This window comes from Tympanuchus pallidicinctus, unplaced genomic scaffold (assembly GCF_026119805.1).
Source record: "Tympanuchus pallidicinctus isolate F22 unplaced genomic scaffold, pur_lepc_1.0 scaffold47, whole genome shotgun sequence".
NCBI lineage: Eukaryota > Metazoa > Chordata > Aves > Galliformes > Phasianidae > Tympanuchus > Tympanuchus pallidicinctus.
Window position 1 is genome coordinate 121461 of NW_026294766.1, and position 19676 is coordinate 141136.

The 19676-nt window shown below is 63.2% G+C and overlaps 3 protein-coding genes across 14 annotated transcripts; 2 read left to right on the top strand and 1 right to left on the bottom strand.

Moving 5' to 3' along the window:
- Window positions 1-104: 104 nt before the first annotated feature.
- On the bottom strand, window positions 105-1488 carry BLOC1S1 (biogenesis of lysosomal organelles complex 1 subunit 1). The gene is made up of 4 exons (XM_052702928.1): window positions 1378-1488; window positions 1092-1164; window positions 477-609; window positions 105-356 (listed from the first exon to the last, which is right to left on the bottom strand). Exons 1-4 carry the CDS (start codon window positions 1436-1438, stop codon window positions 246-248), a joined length of 378 nt encoding a protein of 125 aa, XP_052558888.1. The 5' UTR covers window positions 1439-1488; the 3' UTR covers window positions 105-245.
- A 2213-nt stretch (window positions 1489-3701) lies between these two features.
- ITGA7 (integrin subunit alpha 7) lies at window positions 3702-16287 on the top strand. Of its 12 annotated transcripts, XR_008210953.1 has the most exons (27): window positions 3702-3930; window positions 5533-5660; window positions 5782-5861; window positions 5951-6206; window positions 6843-6974; window positions 7104-7223; window positions 8312-8519; window positions 8867-9060; window positions 9148-9236; window positions 9326-9453; window positions 9763-9858; window positions 9957-10018; window positions 10101-10270; window positions 10432-10581; window positions 10654-10766; window positions 10832-11030; window positions 12042-12125; window positions 12198-12277; window positions 12365-12442; window positions 12516-12618; window positions 12719-12895; window positions 12970-13062; window positions 13572-13685; window positions 13770-13868; window positions 13942-14067; window positions 14372-14829; window positions 14923-15213. XR_008210953.1 is itself a non-coding variant. In XM_052702839.1 (26 exons), the coding sequence occupies exons 1-26, from the start codon at window positions 3755-3757 to the stop codon at window positions 14486-14488; spliced, it is 3372 nt and encodes a 1123-aa protein (XP_052558799.1). In that variant the 5' UTR covers window positions 3702-3754; the 3' UTR covers window positions 14489-15213. The 12 variants fall into 12 exon arrangements, 9 of the variants coding, with proteins under 9 accessions (XP_052558799.1, XP_052558798.1, XP_052558800.1 ...); XM_052702839.1 differs by having other exon boundaries at window positions 14372-15213; XR_008210954.1 differs by lacking the exon at window positions 7104-7223 and having other exon boundaries at window positions 3703-3930.
- Window positions 16288-16478: 191 nt separating this feature from the next.
- MCRS1 (microspherule protein 1) lies at window positions 16479-19464 on the top strand. Its single transcript, XM_052702886.1, has 13 exons — window positions 16479-16795; window positions 16873-17005; window positions 17317-17475; window positions 17599-17708; window positions 17779-17887; window positions 17992-18130; window positions 18219-18294; window positions 18377-18405; window positions 18511-18603; window positions 18685-18767; window positions 18851-18938; window positions 19022-19149; window positions 19228-19464. The coding sequence occupies exons 1-13, from the start codon at window positions 16494-16496 to the stop codon at window positions 19312-19314; spliced, it is 1536 nt and encodes a 511-aa protein (XP_052558846.1). The 5' UTR covers window positions 16479-16493; the 3' UTR covers window positions 19315-19464.
- Window positions 19465-19676: the final 212 nt, after the last annotated feature.

Consider the following 19676-nt stretch of genomic DNA (forward strand, 5'->3'; position numbering starts at 1 on the left):
AGGGGGGGGGGGGGGCCAGGGCACGAGGCCACCCCCTGTCCCTGGGGATTAGCACCGGCCCCGAAGGAGCCTTTGTCCAGAGAAAAAGGGGCCTCAGAGCTGGGTTTAGCGTTAAAGAGGATGAGGGGGCTTAGGGGGGGCAGCTGGGGCCACGCCACTCCTCACTGTGGTTTTATTCTGCTCGGGTGGGTCCCCATGCTCCAGACTGGGAGGGATGGGGGGGGTCCCGTGGTGAGGGGGGGGGCTCAGGAGCAGGCAGGCTGCAGCTGCCCCTTGTAGATGTACTCCAGGGCTGTGGCAATGGTCCTCATGTCCAGCTCGATGCTGCGTGCCCAGTTCTCCACGTCGCCAATCTCCTGCAAGAAGGGGAGGGGGGGGAAAGAGGGCATGGGGGGGGGGGGGAGGTATCAGCGCGCTGCTGACACCCTGGGATTGGGGGAGGGGGGTTTCTGGGGGGGAGTTGTGGGGGTGCCCACCTTGAGGGCCTGGTTGAAGTTCTCCACCATGGTGATCCACTGCCCCGTCTGCTTGGCAAACTGTGCTGCCTGCGCCTGCAGTGTCTTCACCTCCTGGTCCAGCTTGCGTTGGTTGACGTAGGCCTGAGCCACACTGCAGGGCGGGGCAGGGGGGTCCCTAAGGAAGGACCCCTAGGGGTGGGGGAGAGGAGGGGGTCTCTCCCAGGCTTGGTGATGTGGGAGGAAAAGGGGGGGAGTGGGGTCCCTAAGAAAGGGCCGCTGGGGTGGGGGGGTTTTGCCAGGTTTTGGTGGGGGTCACAAAACTGGGAGAGGTTGAGGGTGTGTGAAGAAGAGGGAAGGGGGAGGAAGGGGTGGGGTGGGGGGGCACTGTTGGAGCGGGGGGTTGGAATGGGGGGGGCAACCAGAGGGTCAAGGATGGGGGAGGGGGGGGGTGTCCCCCAGGGGTCTGAATGGAGGAGGGGCAATGGGAGTGGGGGGGGGGGGGGGGGGGGGCAAAAGGGGATGGAAACCCCCCCCCCCTCAGATTCCCCCCACTACAGGAGTCCCATAGTGGTTTGCGGGAGGGGGCCCAACCAGGGGGTGCGGGGGGTCCCGTATGGGGCGGCCCCGCCTCACCCCACGTTCAGATGATCCACCAGCGCTTCCGTCAGCCGCGTGGCGGCGGCGATCGCTTCCCGACGGCGCCGCTCTGCGGATCGTGACGTCAGCAAAGCGTCATCGCGCCTCCCGTGACGTCACGCACAGCGCCTTTAACCACCTCACCACCATCACCACCACCCCCCTCCCACCCCGTCCACTCCGATTGGCGGCTCCGCGGACCAATGAGGAAACGAGCCGCGGCGCCCCCCTCCTTACACCCAGCCAATGAGCCTGCGGGAAAGGCGGGGCGGGGCGGGCTCACCCTGCAGCTCGCGCCGCTCGCTCTGCCGGGCCTGGTGCTCCCGCAGCAGCCGGGACAGCATGGCGGCTCTCCCGCGTGACGTCACCGTGCGTCACTGTGCGTCACCGCTCCGCTCCGCCCCGCCGCGGGGCATTGTGGGTGCGGGGAGGCGCCATGGGAGTGGTTGTAGGGCTTATAGGATGGCTGCAGGGGGAGCTGTGAGAAACTATGAAGGGGTTTTGGGGTGGCTGTAGGGGTGGGGGGGAGCTATAGGATGGGTGTGGGGGGGGGTATAGGGAGAGATGGATGGGTTTGGGGGGACCTATAGGGCTTCAGGGAGCCTGGAGGGAAACGTATGGGGGAGATATGGTTGTCTAAAGGAAGGCTATGGGGGTCCTGGGGGAGTTATGGAGATCCAGAGAGCCGATATGGGAACTATAGGGGTACGAGAAAACTATAGGCTGCATCGGATGGGTATGGGGTGGGCTATAGGGGGAGATAGAGGGTTTCTGGGGGACCTGTGGGTCTTCAGGGAGCTTATAGGGGAAGGTATAGGGGAAATAGGGGAGATGTAGTGGTCTGAGCGAAGCTATAGGATGGCTATGGGGGTCTTGGGATAGTTATGGGGATCTAGGAAGCCTATATGGGAGATAGGGGGGTGCTGAGGGAAGCTATAGGGTCCATAGAATGGGTACGGGGGGGGCTATAGGGAGAGATAGAGGGTTTGGGGGGATCTATAGGGCTTCAGGGAGCTTATTGGGGAGAGCATAGGGGCACTAGAGGAGATACAGTGGTCTGAGGGAAGCTATAGGGGCTGTAGGGTGGCTATAGGGGTCTGAGAGCACCGTGTGGGCACAAGGAACCTATAGGGGTCTGGGGGAGCAATAGGGATTTAATAGCTTGGCTGTGGGAATCTGGGGGAGCTATGGGGGCCCAAAGAGCCTATAGGGGTCTGGGTTGGGGTACGAGAGAGCTGTAGAGGTGAAGGGGATGCAGGAGCCATAGGGGCTTGTTGGCGGGGGGGGGGGGGGAGGTGCTTATAGGGCTTCACTGATGTGTGGGTGGGACTACAGGGAACCATTGGGGCCGTGCTGGGGCCGTTATGGGTTGGGCTTGGCTGTGTGGGACAGGCTTGGCTATAATGGGATACGCTTGGCCGTTGAGCACCAGGTTAACGAGGGCTCAGCCCAGCCCTGCCTGTCCTTCCCCAGGAATGAGCCGGGGGATGCGGGGGGGTGCAGCTGCTGCTCCACCCTGGCTCTGGATGTGGGCTGCGTCTCAGCTCCGTCCTCACAGTGGAAATAAAATTGATAAAATCGATGCTGGGAGCTGAGCCCTTTCCCTTCCCATCCTCATCTCCGTTCCCATTCCCACCTGTATTTGCATTTCCCTTCCTACTCTTGTTCCCATCCCCGTCCCCATTCTTGTTCCTACCCCCGTTCTCCTTCCATTCCACATCTTTATCCCTGTCCCCATTCCCTTTCCCATCCCCGTTCCCTTTCCCATCCCTGTTCCCATTAGTGACTCCATTTCCACTCCCCTCCCTTTTACTATTCATGTCCCCATTCCCCCTTCCCATTCCCACCCTTGTTCCCACAGATGTCCCCATTCTCCTCTCCTCCAGGACACCGTGGCTGTTTCCCACGGTGGCCGTGCTGTCACAGTGGGATTTGGAGGGGCCAGGAAGTGGAGGCTGAGCTGGGGGCCTGGAGCCTGCTTCTCCCACCCTCCTCCCCAATGCTGTAGCAAGGAGGAGGAGGAGGTCAGGCACATTCACACGGCCAGAGCACCCTGCCAGCTCCCAAATAGCTCCACGGGCCTTTGGAGAGCAGTTAAAAATAGCAGAGAGCTGGAAAACATGAGTGTTTTCCCCCCCCACCCCCCCACACTCCTTCTGGTTGAGGCAGGGGGCTGCTCAGCCCTGGGACCCCAGAGTGGGTGGCATTCCTGCACCTCTCAGGATGGGGGGGCGTCCCAGGGTGTCACTGTGGGTGTAGGGTGACACTCTTGGGTGATGTTGGAGCGTTGTTTTGGGGGTGCTGGAGGTCACCTCGTGTCTGTGGCCGTGCAGTTTGGCACGGGGGTGTAGGGAGGGAGGGTGGGGGGCTCAGTGCCGTGTGGGATGCAATGCCCAGCAGCGCAGCGCCCTGGCACAAAGCGCAATCACTGCAGCGGCTGAGGAGCGCCGGGCGCGGTCAGAGCGCAGCGCGGTGTCCCCGTGCGATGTCACAGCTCTGTGTCACTGTCACCGATGTGTGTTCCCTTCCACCCCCACCCCCCGTGCTGTGTCACCGCCCCGTGTCCCCGGGGGAGGGAGGGGGGGAGGCTGTGCTTAGCCGGGACCGCGAGGGCGGTGGGCGGACCGCAGCGGAGCGGTGCGGTGCGGTGCGGTGCGGGCATGGCGGGGCTGTCCGTCCCGGGGCTGCTCGTGCCGTGGCTCTGCCTGCAGCTGATGGGCACAGCAGCTTTCAACTTGGACGCTGCCAACACTCTGCTGAAGGACGGAACCCGGGGCAGCCTCTTCGGTTTCTCGGTGGCTTTACACCGGCAGCTCAGCCCCGAGCCGGCCAGCTGGTGAGCGGGACCCCCTTCCCCCCCTCCCCGGCTTATTAACGGGGAGCGCTGTACGGAGATGGGGTGGGATTTGGGGCTTTGTGGGGAACTGAAGGTGATCTCAGCAGTTTGCCTCCCCGCCCCATCGCCTGCGCGCAGTGCCCGGCGCGGAGATGCCCAACGCCCACCCGCGTGCCACGGGAGCCGCCGGCACCGGGGGTGGGGGGGCCGTGGGGGGCCCCGGAGCTGCAGCCGTGGGGTCCCACACCATGGCGTCCCTCAGCCGTGGGGTCCCGCACCTCGGGGTTCCGCACGCTGCCCGAACCCGGAGCGCCCCGGCTGTGGCTCCGGCGCGGTGTCACCGCCGCCCCAATCCGCCCGGCTCCGCTGCCGCCTCTCCGCATTCCTGGCGCCCGCCCCGGGGTTATTTTCGCTCCCGGTAGCGGAGTTCTTGGGCAGGTGCTTGGAGAGCTGCTGGCATCGAGTTGTGTGCCGGGAACTGAGCACGGCACCGGGAACTGAGCACGGCACCGGGCACAGCACCGGCACCAGGAACCGGGCACTGAGAGTGGCACAGGGCTCGGCACCAAACATGGCACGGTGTGCAGCATGGGCATGGCAGGGGCACCGGGCACAGCACCAGCACCAAGAACTGGGCATGGCGTCGACCCCTGAGCGCGGCAGTGGGATGGGAAGCAGGCATGGAAGCAGGCATAGCACCAGGCGTGGCAGCAGCATCAGGAACAGCATCGGACACAGCATCAACAGGGAGACTGCAGCACGGCACCGGGCACTGAGCGTGGCACTGAGCGTGGCACTGAGCACAGCACTGGGCACGGTGCCTGCACTGGGATGGCACAGGGCACTGAGCGTGGCACTGGGCTCGGTGCTGAGCACTGGATATGGCACCAGCACCAAGAATGGGGCGCAGCACCGGGCACTGTGCGCCAGCACCCTCGTCCACACCCCTGGCAACCCCCCTTGGGGCTGTGCTCAGCCTCCTTAGTTGGTTCCTTGGCCTGGGCACCCTGGGCACTGCCCGGTGCTGGGGGCCGCTCCCATGTCTCTTTTTGCCTCCCTCCTTTTTTGGACATGTTGCTGCTGAGTTATTTTGAGTGAATTCCAGTTTATTTTTACCAGCTCAGCTCTCCTGGGGCTCCCTTTTGTCTCGAGGCCACCGGTCTCCAGGGAGAGGCATGGGGGTGCCTGGGTGCCCCATGGCCACGGGGTTCTGCCGCTGCTGTGCTCCTGCGGGTACAGTGAGGCACGTCCCAGCATTGTCCTCACGGGACCTGGGGGGGCTGCAGGGGGGTCAGGTTGGGGGATGGGATGTGCTGAGATCTGGGCTCTGCCATGCTGTGATCACAGCAGTTCTGCTGGGCTGGCACCAAGCTGGGCATGCATGCATGGTGCAGCCTGGCCAGCATGCCCCTCCCTTCACCTTCAGACCAGTGTGGGGGCCCAGGGACAGCTGTGAGGGGGTGGCAGGTCAATGGAGAGGATGCAAAGAGGAGGTCTGAGCGTGCAACGCCGGCAGCGTGCGTGCAATTCACACGCTTGTGCATGGCAGCGATCCTGGAGGGGGGTTCCCTTGCCCTGAAATGGGGTTTCCCATCCCTGCAGGCTGCTGGTGGGAGCCCCCCAGGCGCCGGCGCTGCCCAGCCAAGCGGCCAACAGGACGGGGGGGCTCTTTGCTTGCCCGCTGACCCCCGAGCCCTCCGACTGCTGGCGGGTGCCCATTGATGAGGGAGGTGAGGGGGATATACAAGTGGGGGCTCGTAGCCCTATTGCGTGGGGCAGTGGGGCTGAAGAGGGGGTGGTGAGTGGGGGGAGGCACAGGATTGATGCTGCCTATGTGTCCCCTTCAAAAAGTGGATCTACAAAGAGAGAGCAAAGAGAACCAGTGGCTGGGGGTGAGCGTGAAGAGCCAGGGCGCTGGTGGCAAGATCGTGGTGAGCATGAGGGGGAGCGCTGCGGGGAGAGAAGGGGAAAGGGGGGTCCTGGAGCTGCACGATGCTGACCCCCCGGTGCTCAAACCCAGACCTGTGCCCATCGGTACGAAGCTCGGAACCGCGTGCAGCAGCCGCTGGAGACGAGGGATGTGATCGGGCGCTGCTTCGTGCTGAGCCAGGACCTCAGGGTGCACGACGAGCTGGATGGCGGAGAGTGGAAGTTCTGCGAGGGGCGGCCGCAGGGCCACGACCGCTTCGGGTTCTGCCAGCAGGGCTTGGCTGCAGCATTCAGCCCCGATCAGCACTACGTCCTCTTTGGGGCGCCCGGCACCTATAATTGGAAAGGTGGGTGTGGGGAGGCGTGGGGTGGATGGGTGTGCAAGAGGGTGGGTGTGCACAAGCATGGGTAGTGGGTGCGAGCATGTGAGTGCGTGGAAGTGCCCCGTGTGCCCCAGTGTGCTCTGAGTGTGTGTGAGCTGCCTGCTGGTACACGTGGCTGCATTCATGCTGTGCGTGCGAGGTAAGGAGCTGTGTGCAGTGCGGGCACGGCTGTGTGCACGTGGGTAAGTGCATGCACACAGAGATGCACGCTCGTGCTGTGTGTGAGCACAGAGGTGTGAGCAGGCTTTGTGAGCACGGGTGTGTGCATGCATGCAAAGGCGCACAAGCATTCACGCTGTGTGTGTGAGCAAAGGTGTGCGTGTGTGCGCCTTGTGAGCACGGCTGTGTGCACGTGGGTAAGTGCATGCACACAGAGATGCACGCTCGTGCTGCGTGTGAGCACAGAGGTGTGTGCATGCTGCGTGAGCTCACGGGGCTGTGTCCGTGTGTCCGTGCATGGCTGTGTCCGTGTATCTGTGCATCGGGGTGCCCACGCAGGGGCATCTCCCGCACCCCACCTGCACCTCTCTGTGCTCCCTTAGCCCGTGTGCTCCCCAGGAGGGTCCCCCAGACCCCTCTGACCCCTCCTCGGCTCCGCAGGGAACATGCGTGTGGAGCTGCTAAACCAGAGCTCCCTCGATCTCCTGCGCTACGACGACGGCCCCTATGAAGCTGGGGGCGAGAAGGACCAGGACCCCTCGCTCATCCCCGTGCCCGCCAACAGCTACTTCGGTATGGGCATGGCGGAGCCCGGCATTGCGTGGGGACCCCCAAGTCCTCCCTGCCCGGCTCCAGCCTGCCCCGTCTCATGCCCCAGCTGACGCCCTCTCTCTTTCTCTCTCGGCCCCAACGTGGGTGCAGGTTTGTTGTTTGTGACAAACATTGATAGCTCAGATCCCGACCAGCTGGTGTACAAAAGCCCAGACCCCAACGAGAAGGTGCCCGGCGCAGCGGGCGATGTGCCCCAGAATAGCTACCTGGGTTCGTACGCGTGGCAGTGCCAAGCACGCCGCGTCCCCGTGTGCCACCCCACAGCCCTGTGTGTGTGTGTGTGTCCCCGTCTCCTCCCTCCCCTCTGTCTGTGCAGAGCAGAGTGGAGCGGGGCTGCAGCCCCAAGCGTGCGTGCGGATCTGTGCACGGTCGGGTACGCACACACCTCTCTTTGCACGCTTCTTGCTCTGCATGCACCTCATCCACATGCATGCACAGAGCACATCTCGTGCACACCCAGCCCCTTGCACACCCCACCATGCACACGCACTGCTGTGTACCACCCCACGCCACACTTCATGCTTGGAAACGTTTGGGTCCATTTTGTGCCTGTGCCCCGTCCGCACCCTTCCCCCCCGCCCTCCGTGTTGGTTCCCCTTGTCCCCATCTCTGTCCCTGTGGCTGTTCATGACCTTTCCATGTCCCACTGCTGTGCTGGGGGCACGGCCAGGCTTGGGGTTGAGGTTGCCCTGGGGAGGGGGGAAGTCCCTGGGGTCCCACCTGTGCACTAAACCTGGCCTGCCCCCCCCCCACAGCCCAGCTCTCTGTGCTTTCCCCACCTGTGATGTTTCTGCATGTGGGGTGCATCCTGCTGGGAGGCTGAGGGGGCTGGGGAGGGGGCTGGGCAAGGCTGTGCTGTGCTGCTGGGGGGATCAGGCACTGCTGCTGCTGATGGGGAATGCGGGGATTCTGCTGGGAGCTCTGCATCTGCAGCTGGGGAGGGTGAGACGGGCGCTCTGGGTCTAGCAGCTCTGTCCCCAAAATCTTCCCTTCCGGCCATGTGGGGAGGGGGCTATTCCTCGCTCACCCCTGCTTTCCCCTACGTCAGAACTGGAGGTGAACCCCCACCCCCAAAAATGCAAGGAGCACAGAGCAGGGAAACTGAGGCACAAGCGAGGCCCCCATCCCCATTTTCACCCATCCAAACACCAGGGCAGACCCCACCTCGGGCAGACCTCACACCCGGCAGGCTGAGCAGAAAGAGAGAGACGGACAGATGGACGGATGGGAGGCACGGGGTGGGGGGGCTGCGGGGGTGGGGTGGGCACCGACCTCTCTCCCATCCCATTTACCCATAGGATTCTCAGTGGATTCGGGAGCGGGGCTGACGCGGCGCCGGGAGCTGAGCTTTGTCAGTGGGGCACCACGTGCCAACCACACGGGTGCTGTGGTCATCCTGCGCCGTGACAGCGCGCACCGCCTGGTGCCTGAGGCTGTGCTGACTGGAGAGCAGCTCACATCTGCCTTTGGCTACGCACTGGCAGTGCTGGACCTCAACAGCGATGGGTGAGTGCAGTGCCGTGGTGCCGTGGTGCCGTGGGGTCTTGGTGCCACATTGCTTTGGTACCAGGGTACCTCAATGCCAAAGTGTGTTGGTTCCATGGTGTCTTGGTGCCTTGACACCCTGGTACAGTGGTGCCATGGTGTGTCAGGGCCCTGGTGCCATGGTGTGTTGGTGCCATGGTGTGTCAGAGCCGTGGTGTCTTGGTAACACAATGCCTTGCTGCCTTGATGTCGCTGTGATTCGGTGCTGCTGTGCCATGCTGCTTTGATGCCGTGGTGCTACAGTGCTTTGGTGCTGCGGTGCCACCCAAGGGTGCTCCCAGAGGGTGATGCACCCACTGTGCCCACAGCTGGATGGACTTGGTGGTGGGGGCTCCCCACTTCTTCGAGCGCAAGGCTGAGATTGGGGGGGCTGCCTATGTCTACATCAACCCCGCGGGGCACTGGGATGCTGCCACCCCCCTGCGCCTCACCGGCACCCATGGCTCCATGTTTGGCATCGCCCTGGGCACCGCTGGTGACCTCAACCTGGATGGCTTTGAGGGTGAGGAGCTGAGGGGGGGGAGAGGGAGGGCTCTGGTGTCCCACTTTGTGCTGCTGTGCCCTCCCTTCACTGCTCCTGCCCTCCCAGACCTGGCTGTGGGAGCCCCGTTTGATGGTGCTGGCAAGGTGTACATCTACCATGGCAGCAAGTTGGGCATCGTGGTGAAGCCGGCTCAGGTGAGTGGTATGAGGTGGGAGGGGGGGGGATTGGGGTGTCACCCATTGCTCCCCACTGTTCCCAGTGTCACGGCTGTCCTCATCCCCAGGTGCTGGATGGGGAAGGCGTGGGGGTGACAACTTTTGGGTACGCGCTCTCTGGGGGGGTTGATGTGGATGGGAACCTCTACCCCGACCTGCTCGTTGGCTCCCTGTCTGACACTGTGGTGCTGTACAGGTGAGTGCCCACTGTGGGCACCTGGCCCCAAACTGGTCACCCCCATCCCTGAGCATCTCCTCACTCTGAGCATCCCCTCACTGCAACCCTGAGCATCCCCCATCCCTGAGCACCCCTCACTCTAACTCTAACCCACCCCCCGCCCCCAAGTATCCTCACCCCAAGGTCCCATCATCCCCTCTCCCCTGGTGCACTCCCTGACCCTGAGGTCCTCAGTTGCAGCCGGGGGTCCCCACTTGCAGGGCGCAGGTGCTGAGGCTGTGACCGGGGGTCTGCCTCCCACCCAGCACCCCTATGCTCCCCCTGCAGAGCCCGTCCAGTGGTCTACATCTCCCGGAACGTCTCCCTGCTCCCCGCCAACATCGACCTGGAGCAGAGCAACTGCCAGCACCAGGAGGGCATCTGGTGGGTGCCACCCATCCCTCAGCCCCACACTGCAGCTGGAGGACTCAGCGCTCCCTTATCTCACCCCCCTACCTTCCCCCCGTCCCACATCTCCACAGCGTGGATGTCCAAGCATGCTTCAGCTATACGGCCACCCCTGCCAGCTACAGCCCCCCCCTGGGTAAGCACACACAGGGATAGGGGACGGGGGTCCCTGGGTTGGCGGGGGGGACCCCAACACGGCCCCTTCCCTCTCCCACCAGTGCTGGAATACGTGCTTGATGCCGACACGGAGCGCCGACGGTTGGGTCACCCCCCCCGTGTCACCTTCCTGGGCCGTCGGCCCTCGGATCCTGAGCATCAGTTCTCCCACACTGTAGAGCTGCCCCGGCAGCACACACGCACCTGCACCACTGCCACCTTCCAGCTCCAGGTGAGTGCCTGTTATCCCCGTTCCCACCTTGTCCCACTCATCCTTGCCGTTATCCCCATCCTATCTGCATCCCCATTGCCCCATCCCTATCCCTGTTCCCATTCCTATCCCGTTCCCATCCTGTCTCCATCCCCATCCTGCATCCCTCCTCACCTTTGCAGGACAGCATCCGTGACAAACTGCGCCCCATCGCCGTCACCCTTGCCTATGGCATCCAGGGGGCTGGGACACCACGGCGCAGCCGGAGTGCCACCCTGCCTCCCGTGCCCCCTGTGCTCAGCCCACAGCAACCCAGCAGCCACCGCACTGAGGTGAGGGGCCGGCTATAGGGCCGGCTACGGGGCCAGCTCCAGGAGTTCCATCCAACGCTTTTCCCTTTGCAGGTGCACTTTCTGAAGCAGGGCTGCGGGGACGACAAGATCTGCCAGAGCAACCTGCAGCTGCGCTTCCAGTTCTGCACCCGCCTGGGAGACGCTGATTTCCTGCCCCTACCCAAGTGAGCGTTGTCCCCACACTGTCCCCATCCCACAAGGCACGGGGAGCTCACAGGGGCTGTCACAGGGGTGAGGATGGCACCGCTATCTTCGCCATGAGCGACCAGAAGGACGTGGCCCTGGAGATCCATGTCACCAACATGCCCTCGGACCCCACGGAGCCGCAGCGGGATGGGGATGATGCCCACGAGGCTGTGCTCACTGCCCGCTTCCCCCAGGAGCTGCCCTACTCCGCCGTGCGACCCTACGATGGCCGCACAACACCGGTGTGGGATGGGGAGAGAAGTGGGGTCTGGGGGTGTGGAGGGGTGGGGGTGATCCTGGGGTGTGAGGGGTTGGGATGGATGCAGGGCTATGGATGGGTGGGAGGGTGGGGGGTAAGGGATGGGGCTGGTTCCGGGGGTGCTGGGTTCAGGGATGGGGCTGGTTCTGGAGGGCCTGGGCTTGGGGATGGGGCGATGAGGCTGGATCTGGGGGTGCTGGGTTTTGGGATGGGGCTGGTTCTCGGAGTGCTGTATTTGGGGATGGGGCTGGTTCAGGAGGTCTGAGTTTTGAGATAGGGCTGGTTCTGGGGGTGCTGGGTTTTAGGATGGGGCCGGTTTTGGGGGTACTGGGAATGGGCTGGTTCTGGGGGTCCCAGAGATGCTGGGGTTTGGACAGAGGGGGTTGCAGGAATTCTGGGAGATCTGCTAGGATTTGGGATGGAGTTGATCCTGGGGATCTCAGGCATGCTGGGTTTTGTGATGGGGTCGGGTCTTGGGGTGCCGGTGTTTGGAATGGGGCTGGACCAAGGGGTCCCAGGGATGCTGTTTTTTTCCTGAGGGTTCCAGGGTGCTGGGGTTTGTGGTGCTGCTGATTCTGGAGGGCTGGTGTTTGGGGGAGGGGAGGTCCTGGGGTTCTTGGGTTTCTGAGGTGTCTGGGTTTGGTATGAAGTTGGTACAGCACGTCCTGGAGATGCTGGGATCTGGGACAGGGCTGGACTCTGGGATTCTGTGGTTCTGGTTTTGGGATAGGGTTGGTGCTGGCAGCCTCAGGGATGCCGTGTTTTGGGACAGGGCTGGTTCTGGGGCGCAGAAGTTTGGGGTGGGGATGGGGCTGGTTCTGGGTATCCCAGGGATGCTGGGGTTTGGGATGAGGTTGGTCCTTGAGGGCTCAGGGTTGGCTGGGCTTCAGGACAGAGCAGGTTTCAGGGATTCTGGGGCCGCTTAGGCTCTGGGATGGGGCTGGTTCCAGGGGTCTCTGGGGTACTGGAGTTTGAGATGGCTCTCTGCCCCCAGGACAAGCCAGTGGTGTGCCTTGCCAACCAGAACGGCTCGCAGGTGGAGTGTGAGCTGGGGAACCCCATGAAACGTGGAGCCCAGGTGAGTGCGCCCCCCAAAACCTCTGTCCAACCCCCCCAGCTTTGATCCCAACCTTCACCCTGCGTCCTCCAGGTGCGCTTCTACCTTATCCTCAGCACTCTGGGCATCACCCTGCAGACCACCGACCTGGCAGTGGAGCTGGCCCTGTCCACGTGAGCTGCACTGGAGAGGGGGGGAAGGAGGGGGAAGGAGGAGAGGCTCTGCGATGCCCCCCACCCCAACTCCTTTGTTGTCCCCAGGATCAGCGAGCAGCCAACCCTGGAGCCGGTGGTGGCCCGGGCGCGTGTGGTCATCGAGCTGCCCCTCTCGGTGACGGGGTGAGTGGAAATGGGGTGGGGGGCTGCAATCCCCCCCCCTCCCAGGGCTGCACTGACCCTGCTGTCCCCGCAGCGTGGCGGTGCCTCCCCGGCTCTTCTTTGGGGGCACAGTGCGTGGTGAGAGCGCGGTGCGGCGCGAGAGCCAGGTGGGCAGCGCTGTGCTCTTCGAGGTGACGGTGAGTGGGGTGCGCCGGGGGGGCTCAGCCCCATATGAGCATCCTGTGGGGCTGGGGGATCGCAACCCCATGGATCCCTTGGTAATGCATCACCCTACAGGTGTCCAACCGGGGCCCGTCGCTGAAGACGTTAGGCTCAGCCTTCCTCAACCTGCTGTGGCCACACGAGCTCAGCAATGGGAAGTGGCTGCTTTACCCGCTGCAGCTGGAGCTGCTGGCTGCACCGGGACTGCAGACAGTGTGCAGCCCTGCTGCCAATCCCCTGCGCCTGGCGTTGGTATATGGGGGAGCTGAGGGTGGTGGGGATGGGGCTGGCAGGCAGCCCAACCCACGCGTGTCTTTATCATCCAGGAGCCACCGGGAGAGGCTGAGGTCACCGAGGAGCCTCCTGTGGAGTCCTGGTGGGTGCCAGCGCCCGCTGAAAGGAGGAGGAACGTCACGCTGGTGAGTGGGGCTGCGGTGCTGCCATCCCCGGGGTGCTCCCTTCCTAAGGTGCTCCCATCTCTGGGAGCACTGCTGGGATTCTCCCACTCCTAGGGTGTTCCCATCCCTGAGGCTTTCCCATCCCCCGCGTGCTCCTGTCCCTGGGGTGCTCCTACTGCTGTGGGATCTCCATTCCTAGGATTGGGTTCCCAGCAATCCCAGTGCTGGGATTTTCCCACTCTTGGGATATTTCTATCCCTGGTACACTCTCACTCTTGGATTTTTTTCCATCCCTGGGGTGCTGTCATTCCTAAGCTGCTCCCGTTGCTGGGATTCTCCCACTCTTAGGTATTTCCATCCTTGGCTTACTCTCACTTTTGGGATTTTCTCATTCCTGGGACGTTCGCTTTCCTGGGCTGCTGCCATTGCTGGGATTCGCCCATCTCTGGGCTTTTTTCCATCCCTGGGGTGCTCCAACTCCTGCGGTGTGCAGCCATGCTGTGACCCCCCCCCACCCCTCCATCCCACAGGACTGTGCCCAGGGCACTGCGCGCTGCATGGCGTTCCGCTGCCCCCTCTACAGCTTCGAGCGCGCTGCTGTGCTGACTGCACGCGGGCGGCTCTGGAACAGCACCTTCCTGGAGGTAGGACAGAGACAGGGATGAATCTTTGGGGCCATGCAGGGCTTCACCCCATCCCACGCCCCATCCCACGCCCCACTGCCGCAGGAATACCTGGCCGTCACTTCGGTGGAGCTGATTGTGCGCGCCAGCGTCTCGGTGACCTCTTCCATCAAGAACCTGGTGCTGAAGGACGCTTCCACGCAGGTCTGGCCCTGTGCCCCCATTCCTGTCCCCTACCCCCTCCCTGCAGCCCTCTGACCGGTGCTGCCGTCACCAGATCCCTGTCACCATCTACCTGGACCCCGGCGTGGCGGTGGCTGGCGGTGTGCCCTGGTGGGTCATCCTGCTGGCTGTGCTGGCCGGCATCCTGGTTCTGGCACTGCTGATCTTCATCCTCTGGAAGGTGAGCGATGGGGTGAGGTCAGGATATGTCCCCTCCCTGGCTGTCCTGTGCCATGCTGTGCCACCTGACCTGAGCTATGCTCTGCTATTTTGGCCACGCTGTGCCGTGCAGTGCCGTGCTGTGTCATCCCCGTTTTGCCATGCCATGTCATGCCACGCTTTTGGCCCACTACAGTGCCACGTTGTGCCGCGCAGCGCTGTGCCACGCTGTAGGATCCCTGCGGTGCCAAGCCCCGTGGTGCCATGCCGTGCTGCCCCCCCCCAGCTGGCCGTGCCCTTCCTCACCTTCTCACTTCCCTCCTCAGTGCGGCTTCTTCAAGCGGAGCAGCCCAACCTCCCGCTACACTGCTAATTATTACCGGGCACGTCGGGGGCTGCAGCCCTCAGAGGTGGACAAACAGGCGCTGCAGGGCCAGCGGTAACACGGGGCTGCTCCCACCCCGGGCCGCCAGCAACCAGCACGGGTGTGCATGGGTGTGCTGCCTCCTGCACGCGTGTGTGAGGGCATGCAGTGTGCCCAGGCGGAGCGACAAGGGCTTGCAGGCCCTGCTTGCAGTTGTGCAAGGGTTTGCAGCAGTAGGGTGGGAAGAGAAGGGGTTTCAGCGTTGGGGATAGCGGGTTTGTGTTGCTGCTGTGTTGTTGTGCAAGGGTTTGCTGTGTGGTTGTGCAGGGGTTTGCAGTGCTGGTGCATGAGTGTGTGAGGGTTTGCAGTGCCAGTGTGTGGTTGTGCCAGGGTTTGCAGCGTCAGGGTGGATGGAGGAGGGTCTGCAGACACAGGGCAGCAGGACGTGTGAGGGTTTGCAGTGCTGGTGCATGGCTGTGCCGAAGTTTGCAGCATCAGGGTGGATGGAGGAAGGTCTGCAGACTCAGGGCAGCAGGACGTGTGAGAGCTTGCAGTGTGTGGTGCACGGTTGCACCAGGGTTTGCAACGCCAAGCCAGGACGTGCAAGGATTTGCAGCACCAGCACTTGGACGTGCAAGGGCTGGTGCAGCACTAGTGTAAAGTGCTGCCCTGTGCCACAGAGGGACTGGTGGGCACAAAGCTGTTGGCAGATGGGGCCCATACCCAAACCCAGCTGGCCATGTGCTGCCTTATGGCCAAGCTGTGGCCCCGATGCCGGTCGCCGTGGTGCTGACCCGCTGCTCCCCGCAGTTGGGCTTCTTCCGCCGGGCACGCTACGTGCCGCCGGCCGTGCCACAGTACCACGCTGTGAAGATCCCACGGGAGGAGAGGCAGCAGTTCCGCGAGGAGAAGATGGGCACCATCCAGAGGAAGGAGTGGGCTGTGAACTGGAGCGAGCCCAGCGATGGGCACGTCACCCCCAGCTCAGCATAACCCCAGGGACGCCGATCATGCTGCTGGACTGCAGGGGGCTGCTGCATGCGGGACCCCCCCTCTGCTGCTGGCCATGCCCTGAGGAAGGACCCTCTGGTGACGTTTGGGGATGCACACATACGTGTTGCTGTGCACGCCCGCCCTGACCGGGCACACTCAGAATTGCTTGCAGTGGGACAGGACCGCAGGGACAGCTCGGCTCCAGGGCATGGCTCGTCCCCAAAGGGATGGCACAGCCCCACAGCTCAGCCCTACAGAGTCAACCCCATTGCACGGGGATGGCTCTGCCCCAAGAGACTGGCTTGTCCCCAAAGGGAACAAGGACAACTCAGCCCTAAGGGATGGCCCTGCCCTATAAGCATGGCTCTGCACCAAGGTGGTGGCTTGTCCCAGAGGGTCAGCTCAGCTCCATTGAACAGGGCATGTCCCCTAGGGGATGGCACTTCTCCAAAGTGATGGCTTTTCCTCAAAGGGTACAGAGACTCAGCCCTATAGGTATGGCCCCATCCTATGAGCACGGCTTTAACCCTAAGTGATGGCTCCTAAAGGGGCAGCTCAGCTCCACAGTACAGGGCTTGTCTCCAAGGTGCTGGCACGGCCACACAGGGCTGGCTTGCCCCTAAAGGGACAGATTGCCCCCACAAAGGACAGCTGTGCCCTACTGGGGCAGCTCAACCCCCCAGGACCCTATGGGCCTGGCTCTGCCCTATTGGGCTGGCACATCCCTACGATGCTGCCGTATCCCCCAGGGGCTCCTCAGCCCTAAACTGCTGCCTGTGCCCCCCTAGGAACAGCCCAGCCCCACGGCAGTAGCTCAGCCCCACAGGGACACCTCACCCCCCACGCAAGTGCCGCTCTTCCCAATAAAAGGAGAAGCCCCCACGGTGCCAGCCTCGTTTCTTGCAGCTCGGACACGATGGACGCGGCCCTGCGGCCATTTCCGTGCGCGGGCGGGATCGTGGGTGCGGGGTCAACGGTGGCACTCCCTACTCCGCCCCCTTCCTTGTCCTCATCCCCATCTCTGCCCTCCGGTGGGCTCCGGTCGCCTCCGTGCCCGCAATGACTCGGGCACATCTCCGCCCTCAACCAAGATGGCGCCGCAAGATGTCGCAGAGTCAGTGACGTCAGAGGAGCTTCCGGTGGCGCCCGGAAGTAGTTATCCATGGCGGCTTCCCGGCGGACGCCGTCGAGGGGATGGTGAGGCCGCGGTGGGGCCCGGGGAAGCTGAGGTCCCCAACGGGGGCCCCGTAACGGGCGCAGGACCCCTCCGAAGCGCTCCTCTGATGGCGTCGGGTGCGGCGAGTCGCTCCGAAGACGAGGAGCCGCTGGCGGGGCCGAAACGGGGCTCGGCCCAGGCTTCTGGAGCCGTCCCGAAGCGCCGCAGCTCTTCACGGTACGGGGGATGGAGGTGAGGGTGTGTGGGGGGGAGAGTTAGGGGCACGGGGCCCATCGCTGCTTCCTTCGGCCCAGGTTCATCAAGCGGAAGAAGTTCGACGATGAGTTGGTAGAGAGCAGCTTGGCCAAGTCCTCCAGCCGGGCCAAGGGGGGCGTGGAGCCGGGGCGCTGCTCGGGCAGTGAGCCGTCCTCCAGCGAGAAGAAGAAGGTGAGGGGTTGGAAGGCTGGGGGGGGGGGGGCAAGAGGGGATGGTAGGGGGCTCTGACGGACCCCACTGTCCCTTTGGGGTGACCCCCCACCACCTTTCAGAGTGGAGACCCTCAGTGCTCCCCAGGGAGACTCGCTGTCCCTTGAGGAGGAGGCGCTGTCAGGGGGACCCCACAGTTCCTCAGGGAGGGGACCCCCTCCATTCCTCAGGAGGATCCCCACTGCCCTCGGGGAGACCCCTCCCCACCCTCTCCCTTGATGTCACTCCATTTCCCCTTGAGGCGACCCTTCCACCCCGCACTGTCTCCCCAGGTCTCAAAGTCTGTGTCCACCCCTGTGGCGCCCAGCCCCATCCCGGCCCCCAGCCTTGCCAAGCGGATGAAGAAGAGCAAACAGCCCCTGCAGGTGACCAAGGACCTGGGCCGCTGGAAGCCTGCTGATGACCTCCTGCTTATCAATGCTGTGCTGCAGGTCTGATCCTTCCCCCTCCCTAAGCCCTAGATCCAACCCCCACGGCCCCAGGGCTCACTGTGCTCTGGGGGCTCTTGCTGTGGTGGTATTTGTAGCTTTTCTTTCATCTGAGGGCTTTTCCAGACCAACGACCTCACGTCTGTGCACCTGGGTGTGAAGTTCAGCTGCCGTTTCAACCTGCGGGAGATCCAGGAGCGCTGGTACGCGCTGCTCTACGACCCCATCATCTCCAAGTGAGTGTGGGACTGGTGCTGGAGGGCAGAGCTGCCCTCAGAGGGGGTTCTCATACCGCATTCCCCTCAGGTTGGCCTGCCAGGCCATGCGCCAGCTGCACCCTGAGGCCATCGCTGCCATCCAGAGCAAGGTGCTGTTCAGCAAAGCTGAGGAGCAGCTGCTGAACAAAGTGGGATCGGTAAGAGCCTGTGGGGCCAGGGCTTGTTGTAGGTAGGGCTTCATGCTGGCATCTGCTTTTCCATGGGCATCCTCTGTGCCACGTGTCCTTTGTCCTCTCTGCAGATGAGCCAGCCCACACTCGACACCTTCCAGGAGCTTCTCCACAAGCACCCCGATGTCTTCTACCCCTCCAGGACAGCCAAGGCCCTGCAGCTGCACTGGCAGCTCATGAAGCAGTACTACCTTCTGGATGACCAAACCGGTGAGCCCAGCTCCCCTCCCCGTGCCTCCTGTGTCTCCCTCTCTGTGTGTCCCCACCTGTGCACTCCCTTCCCTCCTGCTCTTTCCAGTGCAGCCGCTCCCCAAGGGGGACCAAGTGCTCAATTTCTCGGATGCTGAGGACATGCTGGATGACAGCAAGCTGAAGTGAGGTTTGGGGGGAGCCCTGAGGGGGGGGAGGCAGGGGGTGCTCCAGGTGGTATTCTCTGATCCTCCTCCTCCTCTGCAGGGATGTGCGGGATGATGTGCTGGAGCATGGTGAGTTCAGCCTGCACCCCTCTGCTCAGTGGAATCCGAGCAGTCTGACTTGGTGGGGGGTGGGGGTGTGTTCCCCTCTCACTCTTTTCTTTCCCCTTCTTCCAGAGCTGACTGTGGCCGACCGCCGCCAGAAACGGGAGATCCGGCAGCTGGAGCAGGAGCTGCACAAGTGGCAGGTGTTAGTTGACAGCATCACAGGTGAGAGTTGAGTGCAGGAGGCTGTCTGACTGTCCATCTGTCCTTCCTTTCATCAGCCCTCCTCTCTGCTTCTCCCTTCAGGCATGAACTCCCCAGACTTTGACAGCCAGACGCTGGCCGTGCTGCGGGGCCGCATGGTGCGGTATCTCATGCGCTCTCGAGAGGTGAGGGTGGGGCTGAGGCCCCCAGCAGAGCTCTGCTCATCCCACTGAGCTCCTCCAGCCTTCTTATGCTCCCCTTTCTTCAGATCACATTGGGCAGAGCCACGAAGGACAACCAGATTGATGTGGACCTGGCGCTGGAGGGACCGGCCTGGAAGATCTCTCGCAAGCAGGGTAGGGAGCAGGGCTGGGCGGGTTTGGGGGAACTCGAGGGCACAGCAGCTGTGCTCCCCTCCCCCCTGCATTGCCCCCCTAAGGCGTCATCAAGCTGAAGAACAATGGGGACTTCTTCATCGCTAATGAGGGCCGGCGCCCCATTTACATCGATGGCCGTCCTGTGCTTGGTGGCAACAAGTGGAAGCTCAACAACAATTCTGTGGTGGAGGTGAGCGTGGGGGGTGGCGAGGGCTCTCAGGGCCATAGGAGGGGTCCAGTCCTGCTCACCTCCCCCCTTTACCTGCAGATTGCCAGCCTCCGCTTCGTCTTCCTCATCAACCAGGACCTGATCACGCTCATCAAGACGGAGGCGGCCAAGATGGCCCAGCAGTGAGGAGAGGGGGCTGCTCTGCTACGTCCCCCCCAGCCTTACAAGGAGAGAGGGGGGGAGGTGTTCCTGGCTCCCCTCAGCTGGAGGGGGGTGGGCCTCTCCCTCCCCTGGCCCCAAGCTTGTGGGCCTGCAAATAAAAGTGTTTTACCCTCACACCTGTGGCTCGTGGGAAGGGAGGGGAGGTAAATGGACACACAAGACCCTGAGCTGTGGGGGCAATATTTTGAAAGTCCTTTATTGATAAAGGCAGAGTTGCTGTACTCACATGTCCCATTGAAGCAGCAGCTGATGGTATCCAGGAATGTGTTTTGCAGAGCCAAAAGAACCTCATTTGCTCCATCCCCCCAACCCTCCTCCTGCCCCCC

Excerpts from the sequence above, each read along its gene's own strand:
- BLOC1S1 (XM_052702928.1), bottom strand. The coding sequence starts at position 1,438 with ATGCTGTCCCGGCTGCTGCGGGAGCACCAGGCCCGGCAGAGCGAGCGG. Across the intron at positions 1,165-1,377 it reads CGAGCGGCGCGAGCTGCAGG|AGCGGCGCCGTCGGGAAGCG; the intron begins GTGAGCCCGCCC and ends CACGATCCGCAG. Across the intron at positions 610-1,091 it reads GTGGATCATCTGAACGTGGG|TGTGGCTCAGGCCTACGTCA; the intron begins GTGAGGCGGGGC and ends CCCGCCCTGCAG.
- ITGA7 (XM_052702838.1), top strand. The coding sequence starts at position 3,755 with ATGGCGGGGCTGTCCGTCCCGGGGCTGCTCGTGCCGTGGCTCTGCCTG. Across the intron at positions 9,454-9,762 it reads GACACTGTGGTGCTGTACAG|AGCCCGTCCAGTGGTCTACA; the intron begins GTGAGTGCCCAC and ends CTCCCCCTGCAG. Across the intron at positions 12,443-12,515 it reads CTGCCCCTCTCGGTGACGGG|CGTGGCGGTGCCTCCCCGGC; the intron begins GTGAGTGGAAAT and ends CTGTCCCCGCAG.
- MCRS1 (XM_052702886.1), top strand. The coding sequence starts at position 16,494 with ATGGCGCCGCAAGATGTCGCAGAGTCAGTGACGTCAGAGGAGCTTCCG. Across the intron at positions 17,709-17,778 it reads TACGACCCCATCATCTCCAA|GTTGGCCTGCCAGGCCATGC; the intron begins GTGAGTGTGGGA and ends CATTCCCCTCAG. Across the intron at positions 18,768-18,850 it reads ATCTCATGCGCTCTCGAGAG|ATCACATTGGGCAGAGCCAC; the intron begins GTGAGGGTGGGG and ends CCCTTTCTTCAG.